Source organism: Lepidochelys kempii, chromosome 12 (assembly GCF_965140285.1).
Source record: "Lepidochelys kempii isolate rLepKem1 chromosome 12, rLepKem1.hap1, whole genome shotgun sequence".
Lineage (NCBI taxonomy): Eukaryota > Metazoa > Chordata > Testudines > Cheloniidae > Lepidochelys > Lepidochelys kempii.
In genome coordinates, this window is record NC_136391.1 from 18,591,297 (window position 1) to 18,618,175 (window position 26,879).

The 26,879-nt window shown below is 41.8% G+C and overlaps 1 protein-coding gene and 1 long non-coding RNA gene across 13 annotated transcripts in view; one reads left to right on the forward strand and one right to left on the reverse strand.

Moving 5' to 3' along the window:
- LOC140896246 (uncharacterized) overlaps window positions 1–2,733 on the reverse strand; it is a 58,269-nt gene extending 55,536 nt beyond the window's left edge. For 3 of the 4 annotated variants that reach the window (XR_013634495.1, XR_013634494.1, XR_013634493.1), the window contains exons 1-2: window positions 2,580–2,733; window positions 1,599–1,730 (exon numbers count right to left, since the gene is read on the reverse strand). This is a non-coding gene — a long non-coding RNA (uncharacterized LOC140896246). The remainder of the gene's footprint in view (window positions 1–1,598; window positions 1,731–2,579) is intronic. The other variant, XR_013634496.1, reaches the window with a different exon arrangement.
- ABCC12 (ATP binding cassette subfamily C member 12) overlaps window positions 1–26,879 on the forward strand; it is a 127,494-nt gene that overhangs the window by 47,891 nt on the left and 52,724 nt on the right. For all 9 annotated transcript variants that reach the window (XR_012154481.2, XR_012154482.2, XM_073307712.2 and 6 more), the window contains 2 exons: window positions 4,622–4,694; window positions 19,014–19,217. Coding sequence is in view for 7 of the 9 variants with exons in the window: in XM_073307712.2 (XP_073163813.1) it covers window positions 4,622–4,694; window positions 19,014–19,217 (277 nt within the window). In the remaining 2 variants the exon portion in view is untranslated. The remainder of the gene's footprint in view (window positions 1–4,621; window positions 4,695–19,013; window positions 19,218–26,879) is intronic.

Sequence of the window (26,879 nt, forward strand, 5' to 3'; positions counted from 1 at the left end):
TTAAGGTGATAGCAACCAATTGGTCTGTCAGCATTATTCTGTTTATCTTCAGGACATGGTGTAAAGCTCATCTAGTTACTTAGCCCCAGATTTTAAAAGATATTTCGGCACTGCTCCACTCCACCTTGCAAGGCCCTACATGATTTAGATGGCTAAGTTCCATTCACAAAGTCAATTGGACTTAGTCTCCAAAGTGCCTAATGGCCAGATTTGTTAAGGTATTTAGGTGCCTAAAGATGCAGATAGATGCCAAATAGGATTTTCAAAAGCACCAAACTGCCTAACTTCCATTGAAATCATGCCTGGCCTAGAAACTTTTGAAAATGGGACTTAGACCTGACAATGGTGAGCAGAGCAATACCTAAATACCTTTAAAAATCTGGGCCTCAGAACTCATTTGTGCCTTAAAGGCACAGCTCTTCCCGACATGAGGGGGAGGTGCATCATTCCAGGGGAAGCACTAGGAAACATTCTGCCTTAGTGAATTAGAATGCCTTCTAGCACTTCTGATCTGCAAGGGGAATACACCCTTCTGTGCATGCAGCATATTCCTCAGTACCCACTGGTCCTACACTATGAGCTCATGCTATGGGCAAGGCCGAGTTTTCACCTCTTTTTCTACTCCCTAGGGAGGAAGCAGTCCCGATGTTCCTCTGGCTTTGGACTGAGACTGCAGGGAAATGGGTTTTATTTTAGTTCATGTAGTGTGACATTGCCATATATGTTGTGCTTTGTACATAGACTTAGAACACATTGAATATGCCTGTCAAGGTGCACACACCCCTCTTTTAACAGCCACATGGGCTGCACATGTCCTTCCCTTTCTGGTCATGCAGGCTGCATAAACCCTTCTGTGCCCTTGCAGTTTTACTCACCAGCCTGGGGAATCATCAGCCATGCCCAAATCAGCTTTTAGCCCTTCCCTCCTGGTTCCATTTTTTTGTCCAAACAAGTCACAAAAGGAAAACAAAACTTCCAGCTGGGGCTTTCTACCCAACCACAACTAGCAGGGCTTCCCCCTGGGAGTATCCCTTCCTCTGGGACTACTGAGGTAGGCTATCCCTTCCTGCAGATTCTCTCAGCTGTCCCATTTTTCTTGCAGCTCTTTAATAGGGAACACCTGTTTCCTTCGCAGCTGCATTTGAATAGTTAACATGGCTGGCTGCCCCAGGCCTCTGGCCCTTAAAGGGCAAGACAACCTGTTACACACCTGATGCATATGCCTCTCTCCTTTATATTCTCATGGGCCACACATATCACACAACAGGACACTCTAATATGTGAGAGGAGGCTTTTTAAATCCAAAAGGGGAACAAATTAACTAAATTAGGAGACTTCAAACCAAAGAAATATGGAAAAATGTAGAAAATAAAGAACTCCTGTAAATATCCATAAACTTTCCTCTGCATTCCTGCTACTTATCAGTGCAGCATTGCATAAAACCAGCAAGTTCCTATCCCTAAGTACTAACAAAAGCTACCTCTGTATTGCTAATAACTGTAGTTCCAACCTTGTTCAGTCATACTTATATGGATAATAGATAGAGAATCCCTGTGCTTATTTAAAAAAAAAAAAAAAGACTTGTTTCAGTGTCTCACCTGCCAAATCTGGCTAGACGCTGGTGGGCAGCCATGCTTGTCAGATGTTCATTTTCTTCAATACCTGCTATTGCCTTCAACCAGCAAATTCGTGTAGTTGAGCCATGTGGGAAATGGAATGAATTTGCCTGTCTATAAATTTCAGATAAATGTTTCCATTAGACATCCCAGACACATGGTTTGTATTTAAAAATTCAAGAAGTTACTTTCCTTAAATAGTTTAGCAACTATTTTATCAAAACATATAGACATAAGAATATCAGAAAAAGACATTTAATAGCCATGTCCTATGATATTCATATATTACAGCAATTTTTGAAGCAGCATATCAAATTCTCTGGTTCTTCTTAACTTCCATTTACCAATTCCTGAAAATGGCTCCAAAGAATACTGGTTTTAGATTATGAAGAGTTACATGTAGTTAAAAGGCAATAAGTATTCTAAGAATATACACAAATTAAACAAAAAAAACTTCTTTTACTATTAGTTAAAGTAACTCATCAATAAACTAAACCATAAAATCATTAAAAAGTACAAAGTTAAAGACTAAAAAAGGATTAAAAGATTATGAAGTCAAGTACTCCCAAGTTTGGAAATGCCAGATCGATTGTTGCCCATGCAACCTTTAATTCGTCCGCTTGTACTATTTAACTAAAGCACTTGCATATTAGCTTTCTTCAATATATCTCTGGTTGCCATTCTTATCTTTCGAATACCATGTTGACCAATATATAGAAAGGAATTAAATTATATTGTAGTCAGAACATGTTTTTTGGTAATTAAACTTCAGTTTTACTACAACTTCTAAATTACTTCTTTTAATTGTCTGACAGTGAAAACTGAGTAGGGATTTGGACCTATAATTTCCCATGTATTTAAAAAAGCTGGAAGTATTCATAAAGTCTCAATCTCCAATTTGAAAGAAGCATGTAAACAACATATATGAAAAGTAATTTTGTATCTGAGAAAAGTAACACTTACCCTTTGAAAAGACACAGTGTAACTTGCCACAGGACAAGTCCAAAGAGCAGTCAGCTTTCATTCCAGTTCCTCCTGGGATCCTTCACTGTAGTAATGTCCTGGTTGTCTGAGGTAAATCAGTTATCACAGGCAGCAGTTGCCATGACAACCAAGGCACTAGTGGCTCTCCCCAAGTATGCAATTGAACTGGAGGGAGTGAGTGATGAATGGCTGATTACCTCTCATGTCACAATGTTACTGCTCAGGCACCAGCAGGGTGCAGCAAATGCGTGCTATGTGGGGAAGAAAAACAGGACTTCTAGTGGTTGTTTCCCCAAATTTTCTAAGAAACCAGCATACAAACACAAAATACAAATTGGAGATAATTTCACAAACATATTATTAGTAGCTGAAATTTGGTTCAAATTCCCCATGGCATGTTTACAATAAAGGGTTCTGAAAAAAGGTGAGACAGTGAGGTATAGGCCTTGTAAAACAACATTGGAATGCAACAACTGCAAGACCTTAATGCAGTAGTATTTTCTTCCAGGAGAACCAGAAGATTCAGAACATATGGCCATTACATAAATTTTGTAGGAACTATAGAATGTTTTATAAGGCATTTGGTGCAACTGATATGGAATACTGCTCACCGAAACAAGGCTGATAAATGAAATTTTAGTCATTCTTTGCAAAATATGGAATAAAAATAGAGCCTAAGATTAATATTTGCAATATAAATCTTTCAGTAGTAAAAAAAACAATTCCTTTTAATATCTGAGACCAATTCTGGTAGGTAGACACCTAGCCCATCCTCTCCAGAAAGAAGAACAAATTTTGCATGTGTAGGTTGTATATAAGATTGCACTTTATCCTTCTTGTTTTTCGGTACAAAGTTTTGAACATTCAGAACCTGACTTTCATTACACTAAGGCCACTTTACACTGCAGTGTAAAGGTGCCCTAAAGTGGCCATCAATGCAAACTTATGCCCTTTTAGATTGTAAACTCTTCAGGACAGGGACCATGTCCTTATTATGTTTGTACATAGCTAGGCACAATGGGATTGAACCTCTGGGTGCCACCACAATTCACATACATTATAATACTACTAATAAAGTAAGGCAGGCGCGGGCAAACTTTTTGGCCTGAGGGCCACATCGGGGTCGTGAAACTGTATGGAGGGCTGGGTAGGGAGGGCTGTACCTCTCCAAACAGCCTTCCCCCCTGTCCCCTATCCACCCAATCCCACTTCCTGCTCCCTGACTGCCCCCCTCAGAACCCCCCATCCATCCAATCCCCCCTGCTCCTTGTCCCTTGACTGCTTCCCAGGGCCCCCTGCCCCTTATCCAACCTCCCCGCTCCCTTACCATGCCGTTCAGAGCAGCAGGACTGGAAGCCACGCCGCCTGACTGGAGCCAGCTGCTGCCCTTGTGGCAGCGTAACTGCGGAGGAGGGGGGACAGGAGGGGAAGGGCCGGGGGCTTGCCTCCCCGGCCGGGAGCTCAAGGGCCAGGCAGGATGGTCCCGCAGGCCGGATGTGGCCCGCGGGCCATAGTTTGCCCACCTCTGAAGTAAGGCCTCTGTACACTGACAAAGTGGTGTAAAAAATCTCTAATGTAAATGAGAATCAGATTCAGTATTTGGTTGGTCAAAAGGCTCAACATATAGCAAGCAACTGTGATTCAGTGCTGAGAAATCCAAATTAAAGTCTAATCTCAAATTCCTACATTTTTGGATTTGTACGTGAGGCTGGAATTGCAGATTTGATGCTGTTGGTCTCAGTTAGAGGTTGTAGAGTGCAACATTGTATATCTGCTCATATGATGATATTGTATAAGAATTTCAAAGGCAACTGTGTCACAGTATGATATAACTGTAACTTCTACACACAGAAAACAGGGGGGAAAGGGCTGAATCTGAATTATTATATCATGGTCACTGAATTATTATGGTTCAAATCGATATATCTGCAACAAAGATACTATGGTAATTCAAAATACATGAGATTTTGTGCCGAAGAAAATTTTTAGGAATTAAACAATGTTGAACATTCATTCTTTAGGTACAATTATGCAATCAATGTGTGCAGTCTGAAGTCAGATATGGAATCTCTTCCTTATGGAGATTTGACTGAAGTAAGTCTCATTATGCAATCTAGTAAAATATTGGCACATATTATGGAGAGCTGTTAAACTCTCCATAGTAAAAAGCTGACAATAGAGTCCCATATTGTCCAATTTTCAACTCACTTTCACTCCAGTTTATATCCCCCTCCAATTTTTTTTTTTTTTTACATTCCACACTAAATCCCAGGCTAGATTTTTTTTTCTGATTTTTTTTTTTAAGTTTTAGAGAAAGGGGATTTCAAAATATTTTTTAAAATCATAGAATATCAGGGTTGGAAGCGACCTCAGGAGGTCATCTAGTCCAACCCTCTGCTCAAAGCAGGACCAATCCCCAATTTTTGCCCCAGATCCCTAAATGGTCCCCTCAAGGATTGAACTAGCAACCCTGGGTTTAGCAGGCCAATGCTCAAACCACTGAGCTATCCATCCCTCCCCTCATATTTCTAGTTCTATGGTTGAACAAAATAAATTTTACAAATATGAACTGAATGTAAACCATGCACTGTGATCTTTCTAAGATTGCAGACAAGCTGAATACATCCTGGTAGTGTGATTATCCCACAACCCAAAGCTTATGGCTCCACTCTCCTAGGAGTAAAAAAAAATTCTAATTGAGCCTTATCCAACTGCCAAGCCCCTATCCAGCTTCCCAACAGCTTCTACAAAGTAGTTCTGTGTTGTCAAGTCAAAAACCTGCAACATACTGAAAATGTGGGGGCAGCATAAAGTATTTTTATTCTTTATTAAACTTTTTCAATTTTTTTTTATAACAAACCAAACAAGTTCTAGGTGCCAACATATAAAACATATAAGTACAAAAGTATTATACACCACAAAAGAGAAAATACCCCCCAATACTCATATTCCCATATATTCCTAGCACATAAATTTTATGGCCCATATGAAAACAGACAAAGAGCAAAGGGGACAGGGAAAGATTATGGATTTATCTCCCACCTTCTTTCATCCAGACCAGTATAAAATAAATTAATTTAATATGAAAATAAATACAGGGACCACTGTATTCTTTGTATTACTCATATTTGCCTGTATTTTTAATGTTTAAATGAAGCTGCCATAGAATTTTGAGTCTGTGACAACAGAGTGCTTCTGCATAATCCAGAGATCCAGTTTGTCACAGAGTATACAGGGTGATAGGCAGCAGTGATAGTCTATCTGCTACCAGTATGTGCACACATATTCCTACTACCTGGGTCAGGAGCACTCTCAACTATCAACCATGCTATCTAAGTGTTGCTCTTGTGGCCTAAACTAAAGCCTGCTGAAGTCAATTGAAAAACTCACCGTCAGATCATCAGGATTTGAATCTGGCCCTAATCCTCAAGAAAGCCTTAATGGACATAAAATAACGTTATGCTGCTGCTTAAAGAAAAGAAAAGAAAAAAAAAACCCAAGTGACATCTATTTTTTATTAAATGAAAAAAATCAAAGTTGTGTTATAGGAGTAATATCTGTTTTACATAAACATTCTTAACACAGCTGACATAACCCTGAAAAGCATCCTCCAGCAGAAAAAAGGATGACTGATAATTCACTGTATATATTTATTTTACAAATTTCTACTGTAGTAGTTCTATAATTCAATGCAATAGCACCTACCTCTTCAAATACTTTCAATAGTTTGTCTGGGTGGTTTCTAGACTTCCTGTACTGGATCTGTTACCAAGGCTAAAAAATATCTTCTTTGTAGCACATTCTCAGGGCACCACAGCCCCAAAAATATTACAATTCACCTATTACTGTTTGTCAGCTATCCTGTCAATCATTATTTGTTAGTGGGCCTTAGAGTCCAATTTGACTTTCTTTTTATGTTGTCTTCATCAATTGCAGGTCACATTTGTGACAGATTATTCCCCAAATGGGTGAGAATTTACTACTCAGAGCCTTTTGTAACATATCTCTTGTACAGTATCCTCTGGAGATGAAGTTGTACATAAATAACTGTGCACCTAGCTCTCAAGTCCTGTAAGGAAAATGGGTTCATGTCCTCACAGACATGGAAACAAAGACATACTAGCTGAACGAACATAGAAGAGTTCGCTCCAGGTCTTTAAATATACAAAGAAGCCATTATCTTCTGGAAACAGATTTGGGAGAATGGTAGTATTCCTTGAGCTGTTTCACTGCAGAGACAATGTTCCTGTGAATCTCCGTAATTACTGTTTGCCAGTCATTTATAACTGATTCCTGACTCAACGGTGTAAAATGAAGTCAATGGAGCTATATCAAGTTACAGCAACTGAGTCTCTGACCCTGAATTTTTAGATCAATATTTCTCAACTGGTGAATTGCAATACCCAGGAGGGTCATGGAAAGCAATTAGGAGGGTCACAAGGCATTGAAAATTTTATTACAATCTAAAACAAAGAAAATCTCTCATCCCTACTTGCTATACACCTTTACACTTCAAGGTCAAGTATTCTTTCAACCTCCTGAAATACATACACAAATAAATTATACAAGTTTATAGCTGATATTTAAAAATTATTTAAAAAGCTTCTTATTTAAAAAGGGGGTTGCCAACCTGGAGAAGTTGAGAAATAAGGTTTAGATAACACAGATTTCCTTTTTGCAATGAAAGCTTCACCCCTTATCTCTTTTTCGTCAGTCACTTTTCTGAATTGTTCTGGTTTTGGTCCATAAAACTAATACTGATAGTACTGATGATAAAAAAATTGTAATAGTTTAACTGATGGATTTTGCATTTTTTACTGTTTGCTTGCTATCTGGGAACAGATCATGAAATTTTCAAATGTATTCATTATTTGAAATTAGTCAGAATTGTCTTGGTCTGCAAATTACAGTTTGCAGTATTATCTGCAGATTCAAAATACAAACTGCAAATATTACAAAAAATGCACAAATTGTGAATTGTGTGTTCAACAGATATAGCTAACTCAACTTACCAACTAGCCAAACAGCATGAATTTCAAGTTGTATAAGTTTAGTAGTCACTGTTTACACTGTTCTGATTAGTTACTGAAGTGATCCAATCAGGGAACAGAAACAGTACCACCTGACCTCAATCACCTTCTCCTCCTTCTTAGGCTCTGAACCTCTTGACACCTTAAAAATCTCTTTTATAAGCTGCTGTAGAAAGTTTCTTTATATATATGTCTTAAATGTATGTCTTAGTGGGACTCACATGACTGCACCTTGCACTTGTATTTCAGGGTTAAGAAAGGCATAGGTTCAAATTAAACATCAAGATTTGGGTAAACACTAACATTCATGTGGTGTTGAGGCTAGAGTATTGTTAAAGGTGGGGACCTTGAGATTGTGTTAAATCATATTCCTTTTTCCATATTTGGTGGCTGTCCCTGTGGAAGTTATAGAATCCATGGCACCTTTTAAAAAGTAAAAGGTAACTCTACTGATCCAACTAACTGTCAGTGAAACAGATTCAAACTGTGTATGAGGTATTATTAAGTGTACAATAGTTGTCATACTTGCCTAATCACTGCACTATCAGTATCCGAACCATTACTGTAAAGTGCTTTGATATACCTTGTATTTGAAAGGTACTATTTAAAATTAAGACACTATGCTGCAATTTCTTATCAGAACCTCCTGTTATTCTTTTCCATATAAAGTGGTCCTGTAGTACCTTTGGACTACTACACAGAGAGGTTCATCAGTTTAATGCTCCTTCCTGTCAGAATTCATTCCACTAGAGGAATGACCCACCCTTCTAGGAATTTTCATTTAATCGATTCCTGGACCTAACAGGGTGAAGGATCAGAGAACTAAAGTTACTAGAAAGTAGAAATGGGTACAAATCCACAAAGTTTAGATCTGGCTTCGATGGGGAAATTCACAAGGTTCAGGGTCACTTGAGTCCAGGTAATGCCCATCTCTACTAGAAAATTATCTTAACTGTAATTACAATTTTACTGGTTTCAGAGGAGCAGCCATGTTAGTCTGTATCTGCAAAAAGAACAGGAGTACTTGTGGCACCTTAGAGTCTAACAAATTTATTAGAGCATCAGCTTTTGTGGGCTACAGCCCACTTCATCGGATGCATAGAATGGAACATATAGTAAGATACAGATAAGTTGGAAGTGAGAGGCTAATTAGTTAAGATGAGCTATTATCAGCAGGAGAAAAAAAAACTTTTGTAGTGATAATCAAGATGGCCCATTTAGACAGTTGACAAGAAGGTGTAAGGATACTTAACCTAAGGAAATAGATTCATAGATACTAAGGTCAGAAGGGACCATTATGATCATCTAGTCTGACCTCCTGCACAATGCAGACCACAGAATTTCACCCACCCACTCCTGTGAAAAACCTCTCATCTATGTCTGAGCTATTGAAGTCCTCAAATCGTGGTTTAAAAAGACTTCAAGGAGCAGAGAATCCTCCAGCAAGTGACCTGTGCCCCATCCTACAGAGGAAGGTGAAAAACCTCCAGGGACTCTTCCAATCTGCCCTGGAGGAAAATTCCTTCCCAACCCCAAATATAGCGATCAGCTAAACCCTGAACATATGGGCAAGATTCACCTGCCAGATACCCATGAAAGAATTTTCTGTAGTATCTCAGATCCCACCCAATCTAACATCCCATCACAGGCCATTAAGCCTATTTACCATGAATATTTAAAGATCAATTAATTACCAAAATCATGTTATCCCATCATACCATCTCCTCCAAAAACTTATCGAGTTTAATCTTAAAGCCAGATAGATCTTTTGCCCCCACTGCTTCCTTTGGAAGGCTATTCCAAAACTTCATCTAATTTCAAGTCTAAACTTCCAAATGACCAGTTTATATCCATTTGTTCTTGTGCCCACATTGGTACTGAGCTTAAATAATTCCTCTCCCTCTCCAGTATTTATCCCTCTGATATATTTATAGAGAGCAATCATATCTCCCCTCAACCTTCTTTTAGTTAGGCTGAACAAGCCAAGCTCCTTGAGTCTCCTTTCATAAGACAAGTTTTCCATTCCTCGGATCATTCTAGTAGCCCTTCTCTGTACCTGTTCCAGTTTGAATTCATCCTTCTTAAACATGGGAGACCAGAACTGCACACAGTATTCCAGGTGAGGTCTCACCAGTGCCTTGTATAACAGTACTAAAACCTCCTTATCCCTACTGGAAATACCTCTCCTGATGCATCACAAGACCGCATTAGCTTTTTTCACAGCCATATCACATTGGCGGCTCATAGTCATCCTACGATCAACCAATACTCCAAAGGTCCTTCTCCTCCTCCGTTACTTCTAATTGATGCGTCCCCAGCTTATAACTAAAATTCTTGTTATTAATCCCCAAATGCATAACCTTACACGTCTCACTATTAAATTTCATCCTATTACTATTACTCCAGTTTACAAGGTCATCCAGATCCTCCTGTATGATATCCCGGTCCTTCTCTAAATTGGCAATACCTCCCAGCTTTGTATCATCTGCAAACTTTATTAGCACACTCCCACTTTTTGTGCCGAGGTCAGTAATAAAAAGATTAAATAAGATTGGTCCCAAAACTGATCCTTGAGGAACTCCACTGGTAACCTCCCTCCAGCCTGACAGTTCACCTTTCAGTAGGACCCTTTAACCAATACTCTCCCCTTTAACCAATTCCTTATCCACCTTTCAATCTTCATATTGATCCTCATCTTTTCCAATTTAACTAATAATTCCCCATGTGGCATGGTATCAAACGCCTTACTGAAATCTAGGTAAATTAGATCCACTGCGTTTCCTTTGTCTAAAAAATCTGTTACTTTCTCAAAGAAGGAGATCAGGTTGGTTTGGCACGATCTACCTTTTGTAAAACCACGTTGTATTTTGTCTCATTTACCATTAACTTCAATGTCCTTAACTACTTTCTCCTTCAAAATTTTTTCCAAGACCTTGCACACTACAGATGTCAAACTAACAGGCCTGTAGTTACCCGGATCACTTTTTTTCCCTTTCTTAAAAATAGGAACTATGTTAGCAATTCTTCAATCATACGGTACAATCCCTGAGTTTACAGATTCATTAAAAATTCTTGCTAATCGGCTTTCAATTTCATGTGCCAATTCCTTTAATATTCTTGGATGAAGATTATCTGGGCCCCCCAATTTAGTCCCATGAAGCTGTTTGAGTTTCGCTTCTACCTCAGATATGGTAATATCTACCTCCATATCCTCATTCCCATTTGTCATGCTACCATTATCCTGAAGCTCCTCTTTAGCCTTATTAAAGACTGAGGCAAAGTATTTGTTTAGATATTGGGCCATGCCTAGATTATCCTTGACCTCCACTCCATCCTCAGTGTTTAGCGGTCCCACTTCTTCTTTCTTTGTTTTCTTCTTATTTATATGGCTATAGAACCTTTTACTATTGGTTTTAATTCCCTTTGCAAGGTCCAACTCTACTTGACTTTTAGCCTGTCTCACTTTATCCCTACATGTTCTGACCTCAATAAGGTAACTTTCCTTGCTGATCCCTCCCATCTTCCACTCCCTGTATGCTTTCTGCTTTTTCTTAATCACCTCTCTGAGATGCTTGCTCATCCATCTTGGTCTACAACTCCTGCCTATGAACGTTTTCCCCTTTCTTGGGATGCAAGCTTCTGATAGCTTCTGCAGCTTTGATTTAAAGTAATCCCAGGCCTCCTCTACCTTTAGATCCATAAGTTCTTCAGTCCAATCCACTTCCCTGACTAATTTCCTTCATTTTTGAAAGTCAGCCCTTTTGAAATCAAAAACCCTAGTTGCAGATTTATTTTTGTTAATCCTTCCGTTCAGTTTGAACTGAATTAGCTCATGATCACTTGAGCCAAGACTATCCCCTACAACCATTTCTTCTATGAGGTCCTCGCTACTCACCAAAACCAAATCTCAAATGGCATCCCCTCTAGTCGGTTCAGCAACTACTTGATGAAGGAATCCATCAGCTATCGCATCTCGGAAAATCTGAGCCCTATTATTATTACTAGCACTCGTCCTCCAGTCTATATCTGGGAAGTTAAAGTCTCCCATGATCACACAGTTTCCATTAGTATTTACTTTATTGAAAACATTAAAAAGGTCTCTATCCATATCCAAATTAGATCCCGGCGGTCTATAGCACACCCCAAGCACTATCCCAGGGGAGGCTCTAATAGTTTTCTTCACCAATGCAATTTTTGCCCAGATGGACTCTGTCTTAGCCATACCATCTCTTCTTATTTCTTTACATTCTACCTCATCATTGATAGACAATGCTACTCCACCATCTTTACCTTTATTTCGATCTTTCCTAAACAGCACATACCCTTCAATACCTGTAATCCAGTCATGACGACTATTCCACCATGTTTCTGTTATCCCTATAATATCTGGTTTTACTTCCTGCACCAGTAGCTCTAGTTCCTCCATTTTGTTACCTAGGCTCCTCGCATTGGTGTACAAACATCTTAATTTTTGCTGTTTGGCCTCACTCACATTCTGCATCCTATTAGGCACGGTCATTCTACAGCCAGTATAACCTATTAGACTGGTATCCACACTGCCCTTCCTCCTTAAGTACATTCTTCTGTATCCTTTCTTACTTTGTTTTCTTCCCTCTCAATGCTAAAATCCGGCGTGGAGATTCAATATGTGTAATGACCCAGACACTCCCAGTCTCTATTCAAACCCAAGTTAATGGTATCTAGTTTGCATATTAATTCAAGCTCAGCAGTTTCTCGTTGGAGTCTGTTTTTGAAGCTTTTCTGTTGCAAAATTGCCACCATTAAATCTTTTACTGAGTGGCCAGAGAGGTTGAAGTGTTCTCCTACCAGTTTTTGAATGTTATGATTCCTGATGTCAGATTTGTGTCCATTTATTCTTTTGCATAGAGACTGTCCAGTTTGGCTAATGTACATGGCAGAGGGGCATTGCTGGCACATGATGGCATATATCACATTGGTAGATGTGCAGGTGAACGAGCCCCTGATGGCGTGGCTAATATGATTAGGTCCTATGATGGTGTCACTTGAATAAATATGTGGACAGAGTTGGCATCGGGCTTTGTTGCAAGGATAGGTTCCTGGGTTAGTGTTTTTGTTATGTGGTTGTGGTATTTGCTTCAGGCTGGGGGCCTGTCTGTAAGCGAGGACTGGTCTGTCTCCCAAGATCTGTGTGAGTGAGGGATCATTTTTCAGGATAGGTTGTAAATCTTTGATGTTTGGTCTTCCCTTTTTAGGGCTACTAGTCCTCTTCTTACCCTTTCTATGGGTATGTCTACACTACAAAATTAGGTAGATTCTATAGAAGTCGATTTATACAGTCAATTGCGTGTGTCCACACTAAGCGCATTAAGTTGGCAGAGTGCGTCCTCACTACCATGGATAGCATCGACTTACGGAGCAGTGCACTGTGGGTAGCTATCCCACAGTTCCCGCAGTCTCTGCCACCCACTGGAATTCTGGATTAAGCTCCCAATGCCTGATGGGGCAAAAACATTGTCGCGGGTGGTTTTGGGTACATGTTGTCAGTCGCCCCTCCCTCTGTGAAAGCAACGGCAGACAATCGTTTTGCGCCTTTTTTCCATGCAGATGCCATACCATGGCAAGCGTGGAGCCTACTCAGCTCAGCTCACCATCACCGCTGCTATTGTGTCCTGGGTGCTGCTGTCAGCAGATAGTGCAGTACGACTGCTAACCGTCATCATCCACCGCTTCCGCTGCAACTCTACTCTCCTGCTCTTGTAAATCAACTCAGTCTCAATAGCAAATTTCTCCATGTTGTTGTCATCCATGTTGTTGTCATCCACCGCTTCTGCTGCAACTCTGCTCTCCTGGTGCCATGAATCCACCTCACAGGTCCTCTCGTCGTTCTGTATAAATATCTATTCTCGTGACATCCGTCATCATCCACCGCTTCCGCTGCAACTCTGCTCTCCTGCAGATGGCATACCATGGCAAGCATGGAGCCTGCTCAGCTGTTGTGAGCATTGTAAACACCTCGCGCATTATCCTGCAGTATATGCAGAACCGGGCTAAGAGATGCCAGCACGAGGATGATTTTGATGAGGACATGGACACAGAGGTTCCTGAAAGCACATGCTGTGGCAATTGGGACATCATGGTGGCAGCGGGGCTGACTGATACAGTGGAACACTGATTCTGGGCCTGGCAAACAAGCACAGACTGGTGGGACCGCATAGCGTTGCAGGTATGGGATGATTCACAGTGGCTGCAAAACTTTCGCATGTGAAAGGCTACTTTCCTGGAACTCTGTGAGTTGCTTTGCCCTGCCCTGAAGCACAGGAATAGCAAGATGAGAGCAACCCTCACAGTTGAGAAGTGAGTGGCGATAGTTCTGTGAAAGCTTGCAACACATGACTGCTACCGGTCAGTTGGGAATCAATTTAGAGTGGGAAAATCTACCATGGGGGCTGCTGTGATCCAAGTAGCCAATGCAATCAGTCACCTTCTGCTAGCAACGGTAGTGACTCTGGGAAATGTGCAGGTCCTAGTGGATGGCTTTGCTGCAATGGGGTTCCCTAACTGTGGTGGGGCGATAGACGGAATGCATATCCCTATCTTGGCACTGGACCACCTTGCCAACCAGTACGTAAACCGCAAGGGGTACTTCTCAATGGTGCTGCAAGCAATGGTGGATCACAAGGGACATTTCACCAACATCAACATAGGATGGCCGGGAAAGGTGGATGACGCTCACATCTTTAGGAACTCCGGGCTGTTTGAGCAGCTGCAAGAAGGGACTTATTTCCCAGACCAGAAAATTACCACTGGGGATGTTGAAATGCTAATAGTTATCCTTGGGGACCCAGACTACCCCTTGCTCCCATGGCTCCTGAAGCCGTACAAAGGCAGCCTGGACAGTAGTAAGGAGCAGTTCAACTATAGGCTGAGCAAGTGCAGAATAGTGGCAGAATGTGCCTTTGGATGTTTAAAAGCCTGCTGGCGCTGTTTGCTGACTAGGTCAGACCGCAGCGCAACCAACATTCCTATTGTTATTGCTGCATGCTGTGTGCTCCATAATATCTGTGAGAGTAAGGGAGAAGACGTTTATGACGGGGTGGGAGGTTGAGACAAATGAGCAGCCAGACACCAGCATGATTAGAAGAGCTCAGCAAGGCACGCTGCGCATCAGAGAGGCTTTGAAAACCAGTTTCATGATTGGCCAGGCTTCGGTGTGACAGTTGTGTATATTTCTCCTTGGTGAAAACCCGCCCCTTTGTTGATTTTAATTCCCCGTAAGCCAACTACCCTCCCCCCTTTGAAATAAAGTAACTATTGTTTTGAAACCACGCATTCTTTCTTTATTAATTAAAAAAAAAAAAAGGGAGATAACTGACAAGGTAGCCGGGGGGGGGGGGGGCAGAGAGGAGGGAAGGACAAGGCCACATTGCTTATTATAGCCACATTACAAATCATACTATTTGAATGACAGCTTTCTGTTGCTTGGGCCATCCTCTGGAGTGGAGTGGCTGGATGCCTGGAGCCCCCCGCCCGCCTGCGTTCTCGGGCATCCGGGTGAGGAGGACATGGAACTTGGGGAGGAGGTCAGGCAGTTGTACAATGGATGCAGCAGGGGTCTATGCTCTTGTTGGCTTTCCTGCAGCTGCACCAGATGCTTCATCATGTCCGTTTGCTCCCCCATTAGCCTTAGCATCGCCTCTTGCCTCCGCTCTTCACGATCCTGCCTCTGCTGTTCGCGCTCACTTAATGCTTTCCTAGCCTCTAACACTGAATGCCTCCATGCATTCAGCTGTACCCTATCAGTGCCATTGTGAGTGCATTTTTTTGCCTTCTAATCTACAATAACCTCAGGGACGGAGATGATGAGGGAACCTAGAAACATTTGCACCTGGCGGGAGATAAAAAGGGAGAGTAAAATTTAAGATGATACATTTCTGAGAACAAAAGGGAGAGACTCTTTCACAGTGAAATCAAGCAATTCACAGCAGGCAGCACATGTGCTTTAGGTATAAGGTTGTACTCTGTCTTTTATATTGAGCCTGCTGGTATGGTGACACATCACACACAGCTGGACAACAGAATTCAGTTTCCAGGCAGTCAGTCATGGTAAGGCAAAGGGTATGCGGGGTTGGCTTCTTACGCATAACATGTGGGAATGGTTTCAAACTGCAGCACCATCCTTTCTCATAGCAAGCAATGGGTTGGATTTCACATTTAAAAGGAGGGGCTGCGATTTTCGGGTGGATGTGCAGCACACACTTCACCCCACCGCATGGCTATTCTCCAGGATGATCCCTTTTAGCCAAGCGCAAACAGCCCAGCATGAACAAGGGCTTTTTACCGTTCCCTTACAAAAATCCCCCTATTTCAACTAGATGACCATGAATGATATCACTCTCCTCAGGCTAACACAGAAAGATATAGACCGAATGTTGCTTGAATGTGACCAAAACCCAGGACCATTCGCTGCCATGCTTTGTGCTGCAATGATTCCAGAATACTTTCAGTGTACCTCCAGGAAAGCTTCATGGAGATGTCCCTGGAGGATTCCCGCTCCACCCCCGGACACGTGAACAGACTTTCCTAGTAGCTGTACTGGCCGCGAACGCATCCCAATTCTTCAAGGCAAATCAAACATTAAACACTATTGCTTTTAAACCCTGTATTATAGTTACGAATGTGCACTCACCAGAGGTGCCTTCTCCAGCTTCAGGGTCAGGGATCCCGCCTTTGGAGGATATTGGCTCCAGGGTGATGAAAAGGTCTTGGCTGCTGGGGAGAACGGATTCACCGCTTGCCTGCTGCGCATTCTCCTCCTCCCCCTCTTCCTCATCCACAAAATCCTCCTCCCTGTTGCATGAGACTCCCCCCTTGCAGGTGTCCATGGACAGTGGTGGGGTAGTGGTAGGGTCCCCTCCTAGAATGCCAGCAGCTGATCATAGAAGCGGCATGTATGGGGCTCTGACCCGGAGTGACCATTTGCCTCCTTTGTCTTTTGGTAGGCTTGCCTCAGCTCCTTAACTTTCATGCGGCACTGCTGTGTGTCCCTGTTGTATCCTCTCTCCAACATGCCCTGTGAGATTTTGGCAAATATATTTGCATTTCTTCTTTTTGATCGGAGTTCTGCCTGCAGAGATGCTTCTCCCGATACAGCAATCGGATCCAGTGTCTCCCTTTCAGTCCATGCTGGAGTTTGTTTGCAATTTTGGGGGGACCGCATCGTCACCTGTGCTGCCGAGTTCGCCACGCTGACCAAACAGGAAATGAAATTCAAAAGTTCCCGGAACTTTTCCTGTGTACCTGGCTAGTGCATCAGAGTTCAAAGTGCTGTCCAGAGCACTCACAATGGAACACTCTGGGATAGCTTCCGGAGGCCAATACCATCGATTTGCATCTGCACTACCCCAAATTTGACCCAGCAAGGTCGATTTTAGCACTACTACCCTCGACGGGGAGGAATACAGAAGTCGATTTTAAGAGCCTTTTAAGTCAAGAGAACGGGGTTGGTTGTGTGGACGCATTCATTTTAAAATCGACCTAACACAGCTAAATTCGACCTAACCCCATAGTGTAGACCAGGCCTATGTCTTTCATCTTTCCCTCAACTCTTTTATCGCAACAAGCTGGTGAGAATGAAGTGGATGCTATGCTAAACTCATTTAAAGCTGCCCTTTTTATTATCTGTTTTACACTCAGTCATACTACATGCCTCTCTGAGCAGACATTAAATAATGCAACCTAATGTTAAGGGTGCTGCGATCATTTGATTCAACAATGCTTTCCTCATGGCTTGGCCAGCTTGTTAGTTTAATTTTTTATTGAAAACTTAACTAGGAACATAAAGCATATTCCAACTTAAGGCTCAGTTGTGTCTTTCAATCAATGACTCACTTTCTGGTTGGCTTCAAGCTGTTTGACACAGCAGGAAGTTCAGAGGCACTGGGCTTTAGGGGGAGTGAACCCACAATTACCCCCTTTAAAGGCTATTTGCTCTTTTTATAGCATATTGATATTTTGTTGCAGTGAGGTTAGATTTTTAATTAGCTCTGCTGTAACAATAACTAGCACAGCAATTTGAATAATATTAACCAAAAACTTGTTGGAAGAGTCTGATCCCTTTTTCAGAACTAAAGAATAAGTCAGCTGCTACTTATGGATCTGATCTTACATGCCATCTGTGTACAGAACTACTTTTGAGGTCTATAGAATTTCTGCATGCAAAGGTCTTAGAAGACCGGGTGTCAACTGATTTTGGGTCCTCAATTTGAAAAACTTAGGGTCTGATTTTTCAGAATGCTTAGAATTTAATGGTACTTTATATGTTCAGAGAAGAGCTCCCATTGATGTTAGTTGTAGTGGTGAGCATTCAGCACTTTTGCAAATCAGATAACAGAAGTCTCACATTGGGTACTGAGAATATAGGAATACAGTGATCACCTGTTAAAATTTTCATTTACATGACCTGCCTTTCATCACATAGGAAATCTGTGGCAGAGGCAGGGACAGAATAAAATTTTCCAGGATGGTATTTAGCTGCTTTAACCACAAGACAATCCTTTCTCATTAATTACACTCCTTCCGAGAACTGCAACAAATGAAGCAGGAATCCTACAGACAGCAGCGGCAGGGGGAAATCAAGAAGTTAGGCAGAGGTCCTGTGAAAGAAATACGATGTGATCATGTAGTTAAAGACGATCATGAAGCATGTGCACAAGGAGGATGAACAAAGATTGCACAAGCAACCTGAATTCTGGCATTCCCTACCTTTTGAGGGGTTGACTTTGCAACTTTCACATTCTTTTAATTGCGTTTTTAGATTTAGTTTCCTAAGTTTCAGTGTTTAAGTTTTTAAAGAAACAGTAAATAGTTAATCATATGGAACCATATTGAGCCTGTGCCCATTCCTGTGGTTCAGTATTGTTTGGATCTTGAGATCCGCAGAACAGTCCTCTATGACTTGAGTTAATAAAGTAACTGATAGCAGCAGAAAGCTGTTATCTTCTAGGTGGACCTGCCACTAGGAGGGCTAGACACACTTTGCCAGTGATTTTACAGCTATTTACTAGACAGCAAGGGAATTTTGAGACTCAGGAATAATGGGTTCAATTCCAGTTTCTGTAGGAGATTGATCTCTAACCATTAGAGATCCTTCTGACCCTGTCCCTGCCAGCCTCTCCCTGTTCCCATCTAGTTCTATAGCCCCTCCTCCACAGATCCTGCCTTCTTTCCTGCTCTTAGCTCACCTGACTTGGCAAAGTTATAAGCAACTGAAAACAGAGAGTCTTATAATGCAAAGTTTTGTGCAACCTTTACCATAGACAGAGCACTTATTATTATATGTATATATAAAAAATCAAATAATTATTACCAATAAACTCATGCAGTGATCTTTTCCCATTTAAAGATAGGTGAAAGAGGTCTCAACCTCTCTGGAGGCCAGAAGCAAAGAATCAGCTTAGCTCGTGCTGTTTATGCCAATAGAGACATTTACTTGTTGGACGACCCCCTATCAGCAGTCGATGCACATGTTGGAAAATACATTTTTGAGAAATGCATAAAAGAGGCCCTTAAAGAAAAAACAGTAGTTCTTGTAACTCATCAACTACAGGTAATTAAAACTATTAATATTATTAATGCAATAATTATAAATGTGAACTATATTTGAAGCATATGTATGTATAATTATACACGTAAAATAATATTAATACCACAAAAAAAACAATGTAAGCAAAACTGTACTTAATAGAGAAAACAATTTATTTCTATTTTTAGTATGTTGGAGATTGTATGGTAAGTGTTCTGTTGCGGGAATAGAACATAAAAGGAGAACGTGGGACAGCCTGATAATTAAAGTTTAGGTCTGGGTGCTAAGTTCAGGCTCTAACACAGACTTCTTGAATGAAGTTAGTCAGGTCTGCTATAAAGATCATCAGTGAAATAGTTAAGTCATTTTAAATGTCATCTTTAGGTTTCATGGTTAATATCTTAATGAGATGAATACAGCTTAGAGTTATTATTTCAGGTTGTCTGGACTCATGAAGACAGCTCTGCACGGGTTTACATTCTTTACATAATTTCAAGGTTTTCTTTGTAATCAAAAGGATTGGATTTTTTTTTTTTAAATTAAAGCTTAGATTCTGAAGCAGGGAGTGCATTCCATGGTGAATTCTGCAGCCGTGGAATGGCGGAATACGTAGGACACTGACTGTAGGAAACAATTAACTGGTGTTTAAATGTCTCTAAAATCTGGGGATACAGAAGCTTTCATAGGTAATTAAGTAGTCTCTCACAATTAGTTTCTTTTTCTGAAGGTTAAATAATTCAACTATTGCTATCAAGACGAAATTGCTGTATGTTTATAGTTTTGGCCTTCTCTCTTCAGGTTAAAACTATTATTTTAATTTTTAAATACGTGCTAGACACTCAAGTACTATGATGATGGGAGCAGTTATATAGGTGTTTCTTTTTTAGACTCCACCTCAATTTCCATTTCTGGAGAACATTCTAGGAGCGAGGACAATTTAATCAACTGCCTCCAGTTCTTCATTTCACACTTGTTAGCATTGGACATAGGGAGCCATCTTTAAATCACTTTATACAGTTTGAGCTACCTTATGGGAAAAATCATCATAATAAAATATAGGATATTGGTAGTTAGTTTATTGGGCGCTCATGCTAATCTCCAGTGGGAAACTAGCATGAGTAACTTATAACAATGGAAAAAGCATTAAATAACCTCTGCCTTTCAGTTGACTGTTTGTTGCATTAAGTTAATAGCCATTGAAAACTAACCCCAATATTCTATATTTGGAACTTACACTTTTGTGGTATATATAGTGCCCATGTACAAGAACTGCAGGAGAAAGTTAAGCTGTAAATCAGCATGAATGAGCCAGAAGCTAAAAAACAAAGTTGAAACATAACTGTGCAGCAGTTTCCATGGACTTGATCCAAAGTGCATGGAAGCCACCAGGAGTCTTTCCATTGACTTTTGATTTTTCCCCAAGTGTCAGAATACTCGTACCAGTGCATATAGCAATAGGGTCCGAGACACTAGCATCTTGATTTTCAGAAGCAGTATATGTACAGTATACTCACTTCAAATGGAGCACTGGGTGCTCAGAAAAACCAGGTCCTAAAAGCAAAGAGAATGCTCACCAGTCCCCTTTCCTGGGTGGGTCCCTTCCATTGCTCAGACACATTAAAATAGTTTCCTTTGCTTATATTCTCTTCCTTTGAGCCCCTGTGCTCCCTCAACCAGGTCTAGCTCGCTATTTCCTTTGTTCCCTACATTTAATCTCAACCTCTACAGCTGTTGAGGAATTTGACTGATTTTTTTGACAGAACATGTTGAGTCATCAGAACCAATCGTTTCAGTGAGAAGATTTCTCAGGTCCAGGATTGAATTTCTGGTCACAACAATAGCGACACACTGTAACAGAGTGTGGTCAACCCAGAGAAGCTATTGTGGGCCAAGTACGGTGCTGCTGCAGACTCTCTCCACCTCAGTTCTTTCCCCAGGGTAGGGCTCCTCAGCCCTCCACACAAAGATCAATGCTGGAAATGTGGCTTAGGTCTACAGACAAGTCACAAACCAGCTTACAAAAGTCCAAACTTCTAAAAGTCCCCAAAAAACAAAATGTTCTTTCCCCTCCACTTGGTGTCCTCCTCCACTTGTTTTCTAGGCTCCCTTTAAGGGTTTGTCTATACAGCATATGGCAGCATGCCTCCCATTCCAAGTTGACAGACTTGGCATTGTGGGGCTTATGCTAACACTGTCACTAGTTATGTAGACAGCACTTTGAAATTGCAGCTCAGGCTGGAGCTCAGGCTCCGAAGCCTACTTACTCCGCACTCTGGAGTCTTCAGAGCCCAAACTGCAACAATCTACAGTTATTTTTAGCACAGTAGCATAAGCCCAAGTCTGTTCAGCTCAGGCTGGGAGGTTAGCTTCTGCAGGCTGCACAGACATAGCCAAAGGCCATGTCTACACTAGAGTTAATTTGACTTCATGTAAGTTGACATCGAGCCTCCGATTTAAGCAAGTCAATCTTGCACTTCCACACTATGCTCATTGTGTCAGCGGAGTGCATCCTCACTAGCAAGGCTTCAACACATGGAGCACTTCACTGTGGGTAGCTATCCCACAGTGCATGTAGCAGAGTGGAATTTTGGGTTGGGTTAGCAATTCCTTATGGGACCAAAACATTGGCGTGGGTGGTTATGGGAACATGGTTTTAGCCTCCCATGATGCACTTACCTCCTGCCCTCCCTCTTTGAAATCAACAGCAAACAACAAAGCCTTTTTCACACTTTTTTCCATAACCCTGGGTTACCTGCGTGGACGCCGTAGCACGATAAGCATGGACTCCCCTCAGCTGTACACTGTTGTTGTGAGCATTACAAACACCTTGCGCCTTATCCTGCAGTATTTACACAGCTGATACAGGAGTTGCCGTACAGAACAATGTGATGCCATGCAAGCAGCCCTGCTGGAAGACACAGAGTGGAGCAACTCACAGTTGCTGGCGACAGTCACGCATCCTTGACATGGTTGAGTGCCGTTTCTGGGCCCAGGAAACAAGCACTGACTGGTGGGACTGCATCGTTGTGCAGCTATGGGATAATGAGCAATGGTTGCAGAACTTTCGAAGACATAAGGCCACTTTCCAGGAACTGTGTGAAGAGCTTTCCCTAGCCTTGAAGTGCAGCAATACTAAAATGAGAGTTGCTCTGACAGTAGAGAAGCGAGTGGCGATAGCTCTGTGGAAGCTTGCAACGCCAGACTGCTACCGGTCAGTGGGGCATCAATTTGGAGTGGGTAAATCTTCCGGGGGGATCTGTTGTGATCCAAGTTTTCAGGGACATCAACAGACTTCTGCTAAGAAGGGTAGTGACTCTGGGAAATGTGCAGGACATAGTGGATGGTTTTGCCATGTAGGGGTTCCCTAACTGCAGTGAGGTGATAGATGGAACGCATATCCCTATTTTGGCAACAGACCACCTTGCCAAAAAGAGTAAATAAACTGAAAGGGGTACTTCTCAATGGTGTTGCAAGCACTGGAGGATCACAGGGGCCATTTCACCAACATTAACATGGGATGGTTGGGAAAGGTGCATAACATGCGCATGTTTAGGAACTCCGGTCTGTTCAGAAAGCTGCAAGCAGGGACTTTCTTTCCAGATTGCAAAATAACCATCTGTGATGTTGAAAGGCCAATCGTGATCCTGGGAGACCCTGCCTACCTCTTGCTCCCATGGCCCATGAAGCAATACACAAGCAGCCTAGACAGCAGTAAGGACTGGTTAAACCATAGGCTGAGCAAGTGGAGAATGGTGGTGGAATGTGCCTTTGGACGTTTTAAAAGGTCACTGGCATTGTTTGCTTACTAGATTAGATCTCAATTAAAGCAATATTGTTATTGCTGCCTGCTGTGTGCTCCATAATATCTGTGAAACAAACGGAGAAAAGTTTCTGCTGGGATGGAGGGTTGAAGCAGATCTCTTGGCAGCCAATTTTGAGCATCCAGACACCAGGCCAAAAAGAAGAGCACATTGAAGGGCTCTGCATCTCCAGGAGCCTTTGAAAGCCAGCAACGAGCCAGAGTAATGTGAAACTTATCTGTGTTGGTTCTTACCAAAAACTGTTTCCTCCATCGCATTTCCTTCCCAGCAGACTCCACCCCCACCAGCCATGGTGTGCTGAATGAATAAAGAGCCTTTTTGCCTCAGTCCATTAAGTTTTATTATGTACACAAGCATACAGAGACAGCAAAGAAAAGTAAGATAACCTGGGGCAAAAGAGCTGATAAAACAGTGCGGGGAGAAACAAGAAAAGCTTGCTTACAGATGCATTACAATAACAATCAAAGGTGTGGGAATGCGTGCCTTCTGGTCCTTGTATCCTGCCCTGGTGTTGAGTGCAAGCGATACCGAACTTCACCCCCTCCACATAGGACATTTTGGGGGAGGAGGATGTAGAACTGGGCGATAATGGCAACAGGTTCAGCGTAGGCTGCAGAGGGACTCTAGCATCCAGCTGCCTTTCATGAACTGCAAAGAGACGCCTCAACATGTCTGACTGCTCCTTCATATTCCACAGCATCTCTTCCTCCATGGAACGCTCTTGTTCCCTGCATGCTCTCCTGTCCTCCCTGTCCATATCCAGGTTCTCAGACAGTGTAATCCTCCATGCTCTAAGCTACATCTGGTCACTCTCAGAGGCATGCATTAACTCATTGAACATGTCCTCCCGAATCTTCTTTTTCACCTTCTAATCTGGGAAAGTCTCTGTCCCAGTGTGGAGGATGTGCCGGCAGACAAAGTTTCAGTTGCAAGGAATGCAAAACACAAGGGTAGCATTGACTGTGCATACATTGTTTCTGGTGCAAGGTTTATTTTTTTTATAAAAATTTTTTCTTGCCCACCCCTCAATACACTTCACTGCAAGCCACAATGTAATCACAACCACCAGCTATTGCAAGAGTCGGTTTGCTGCTCCAGCCATGGTAAGGCCAAAAGGCATGGGCAAGAGGTCTTGTGCTGCTGCTCTTGTGAAGACATCCTTTGGATCACAGGTTGTAACTCGAGACAAGCCCTCTTTCTCCCAGCAACCTGGACGGTGCTTGAGGACAGGCACCAGTGTAAAGCCCCCCAAATAGCTTTTTTATTTTTCCATGGAGGACTGCAGAGTACCTCCATGAAAGCTTCCTAAAGATCTCCATGGAGGATTCCCGGGCCATTCCTGTACACATAAACATTCTTTTTTTAGAATCTCCTTCCTTAGAAGTTTTTAAGGTCAGGCTTGACAAAGCCCTGGCTGGGATGACTTAATTGGGGATTGGTCCTGCTTTGAGCAGGGGGTTGGACTAGATGACCTCCTGAGGTCCCTTCCAACTCTGATATTCTATGATTTTTTGGAGAGCACCCTCAGCGTAGAAGGAGTGACCACCAATACCCACTACACCTACTTTATTGTCCAGATTAAACATATGGATTTTTTTCTTCAACAGCAAACATATAATATTTTAACAAACCAAGCATATGAATGTTTGAATTTAGTTAAACATTCAAGTTTTTTTAAAATCAGGTTTGTTTTTGTTAAAATTGTTTTTAACTAAAAGAGTTAAATGAAATATTAAAAAAAAAATCAAAATAGACTGTGTCAGCCAGGTCCACATGAGAAACTTAAAACATTGGCTTCTGCAGCTAACTCAGTCGTCTTCCCCTTCATTTTCCTGTTTGTTCATAATCTGGAAAAGAAAAACAAGCTTTCCTGCTTTTTCAGGTCCCAAACGATTTCTCAATTTGGAACGAATTAGTCCAAAGGAAGAAAATGTTCTTTCTACACCAGCAGAAGAAGCTACTGCAGTTAAAAGTGAGATTATCACTTCAAACAGTCTGAATCCAAGTGCTTAACTGAGTTCCACCAGTTCACTGGTGTGACTTTCTTTAAAACTTCATCAAACATATATTTCTTGTATGGTTCACCCTTAGCTCTGAAGTTTATTATAGTTGGCATTATGGAGGGATGAGTGCTGGATGTCCATGTCATAGCTAACTCGTCTTCTTCAGCAGTTAAGGTTTGACCCTGGTACTGAGTACTGAGAATATTTGCAAGAAAATGAGCTGGAGACAGTGCTTGTCCCATTCATTTTTTAAATGCTTGTAATTTAACTCGGTCATTGAATATTTCTCTTTTTAAGATCTCACTCAGTTCCTTCCAAATTTCAACAGCGTCAGCAATAAAACAGCTATTTCCCTGCATTTTGTTCAAGGCTACAGAAATAGGCTTCAGGGTCCTCAGCATGTGTTCAACATTTCTCTTAAGCCCAATGTTGAGAACTTTGGCTGAGACAGTGTGTGGCAGGGCAGGGGTAAAACCCCTTGAATGCCCTGCCAAAATGCTGATTAAGCCCTGCTTTCTGGTAAGGAAGCCAGGTGCAGGGGCCCAGTCAGCCAGCAAAGAGCCCAGCTGCAGGCCCTAACGAGGGCTGGTTCACAACAAGGACTTGAGCTAAGTAGCAGCAGCTGGGCTAAGGAAGGGAAGGGCTATAAAAGCCCTAGAGAAAGTTCAATGAGGAGGCTAGCCTGGGAGGGGACAGGAGGCTACAGCTCTGTCTCCTCACCACAGGAAGGGAGCCTCATGGGCCAGGAGATCCGGGAATGGGTAGAAAGGGGATGATTGTTGGGGGATAAAAGGGACTACACTGTAGCGCTGTAAATAAAAGCACCAGAAGTGTGAAACACCGGAAGAAGGCATGAGGACTCTTATTTTGCCAACTTAAGCACAGGGGAGAGAAGGAGGAAACCTGTGCGGACTCTGTGACACAGTGCCATCTATTTTTTCACAATTTTGTTCACAAACTGTCATCAGATTAGGCCAGTACTTGATATAGTGCTCAAAACAGTTCACCACTGATGACCATCACATGTCTTGTGGGAGAGTTAGCTTGGTTCCTCCCACTTTCTTCAGAGCAATTGCTGCAAAGTGGTTATGGAAGTATTTTGCAATTTCAACAACATTAGCCTTTATTTCTGGAACACTGAAGTCTTTGGCTAGGAGGTGCATCAAATGAGCACTGCAACTGTATGTTATTAGCTTGGGACTCTCTTCACTCTCTTCTAAATTTCTTCTCATCTTGGATACATTTGCAGCATTGTCTGTGACCAAGCTGCATACTAGATATTTGCATTTTTGTTTGTTTGTTATAGCTTTTATTGCTACTTCTTGTAAGTATTCTGCTGCGTGTGCATTTCCTGATGTATCAATTGTTTCTGTAAGGAAGACATTCCCTTCTTCTGTTGTCACACAAGCACATACAACAGGATCATTGCCACCCATCAAGACTCAGGTTAACAATTTCACCCTCTAGACCTTTTGCACACTGCTCAATTTTTCTTTCAAAACACGTGATCCAGGAATTTGCCTGCAACATCTGCTCTGTTGGGTGGACTGTATCCTGGGTTCTCCCAAACAAAATAAATCAATGCAGTTATTTAATTATTACCACCATACTGCTCACTTAGTATTACTCATTGCATTCATGGACACTCAGTACTACTTCAAAGGTGAAATTGTAAAACGAAGATCTGCCTATTTCAGCTCTTTATTTTTTATCACAACTACAGCTAAAATGATAGTACCATAGAGTAACAATGATATTTTTTGCTCAAACATGAGAATTCAAGGATAGTCCAGAAGGAAGACAGGCAGTCCTTAAGAAAGAAGTATGAAATTAAAAAGTTTACCAGCCTGAAGATCCCACAT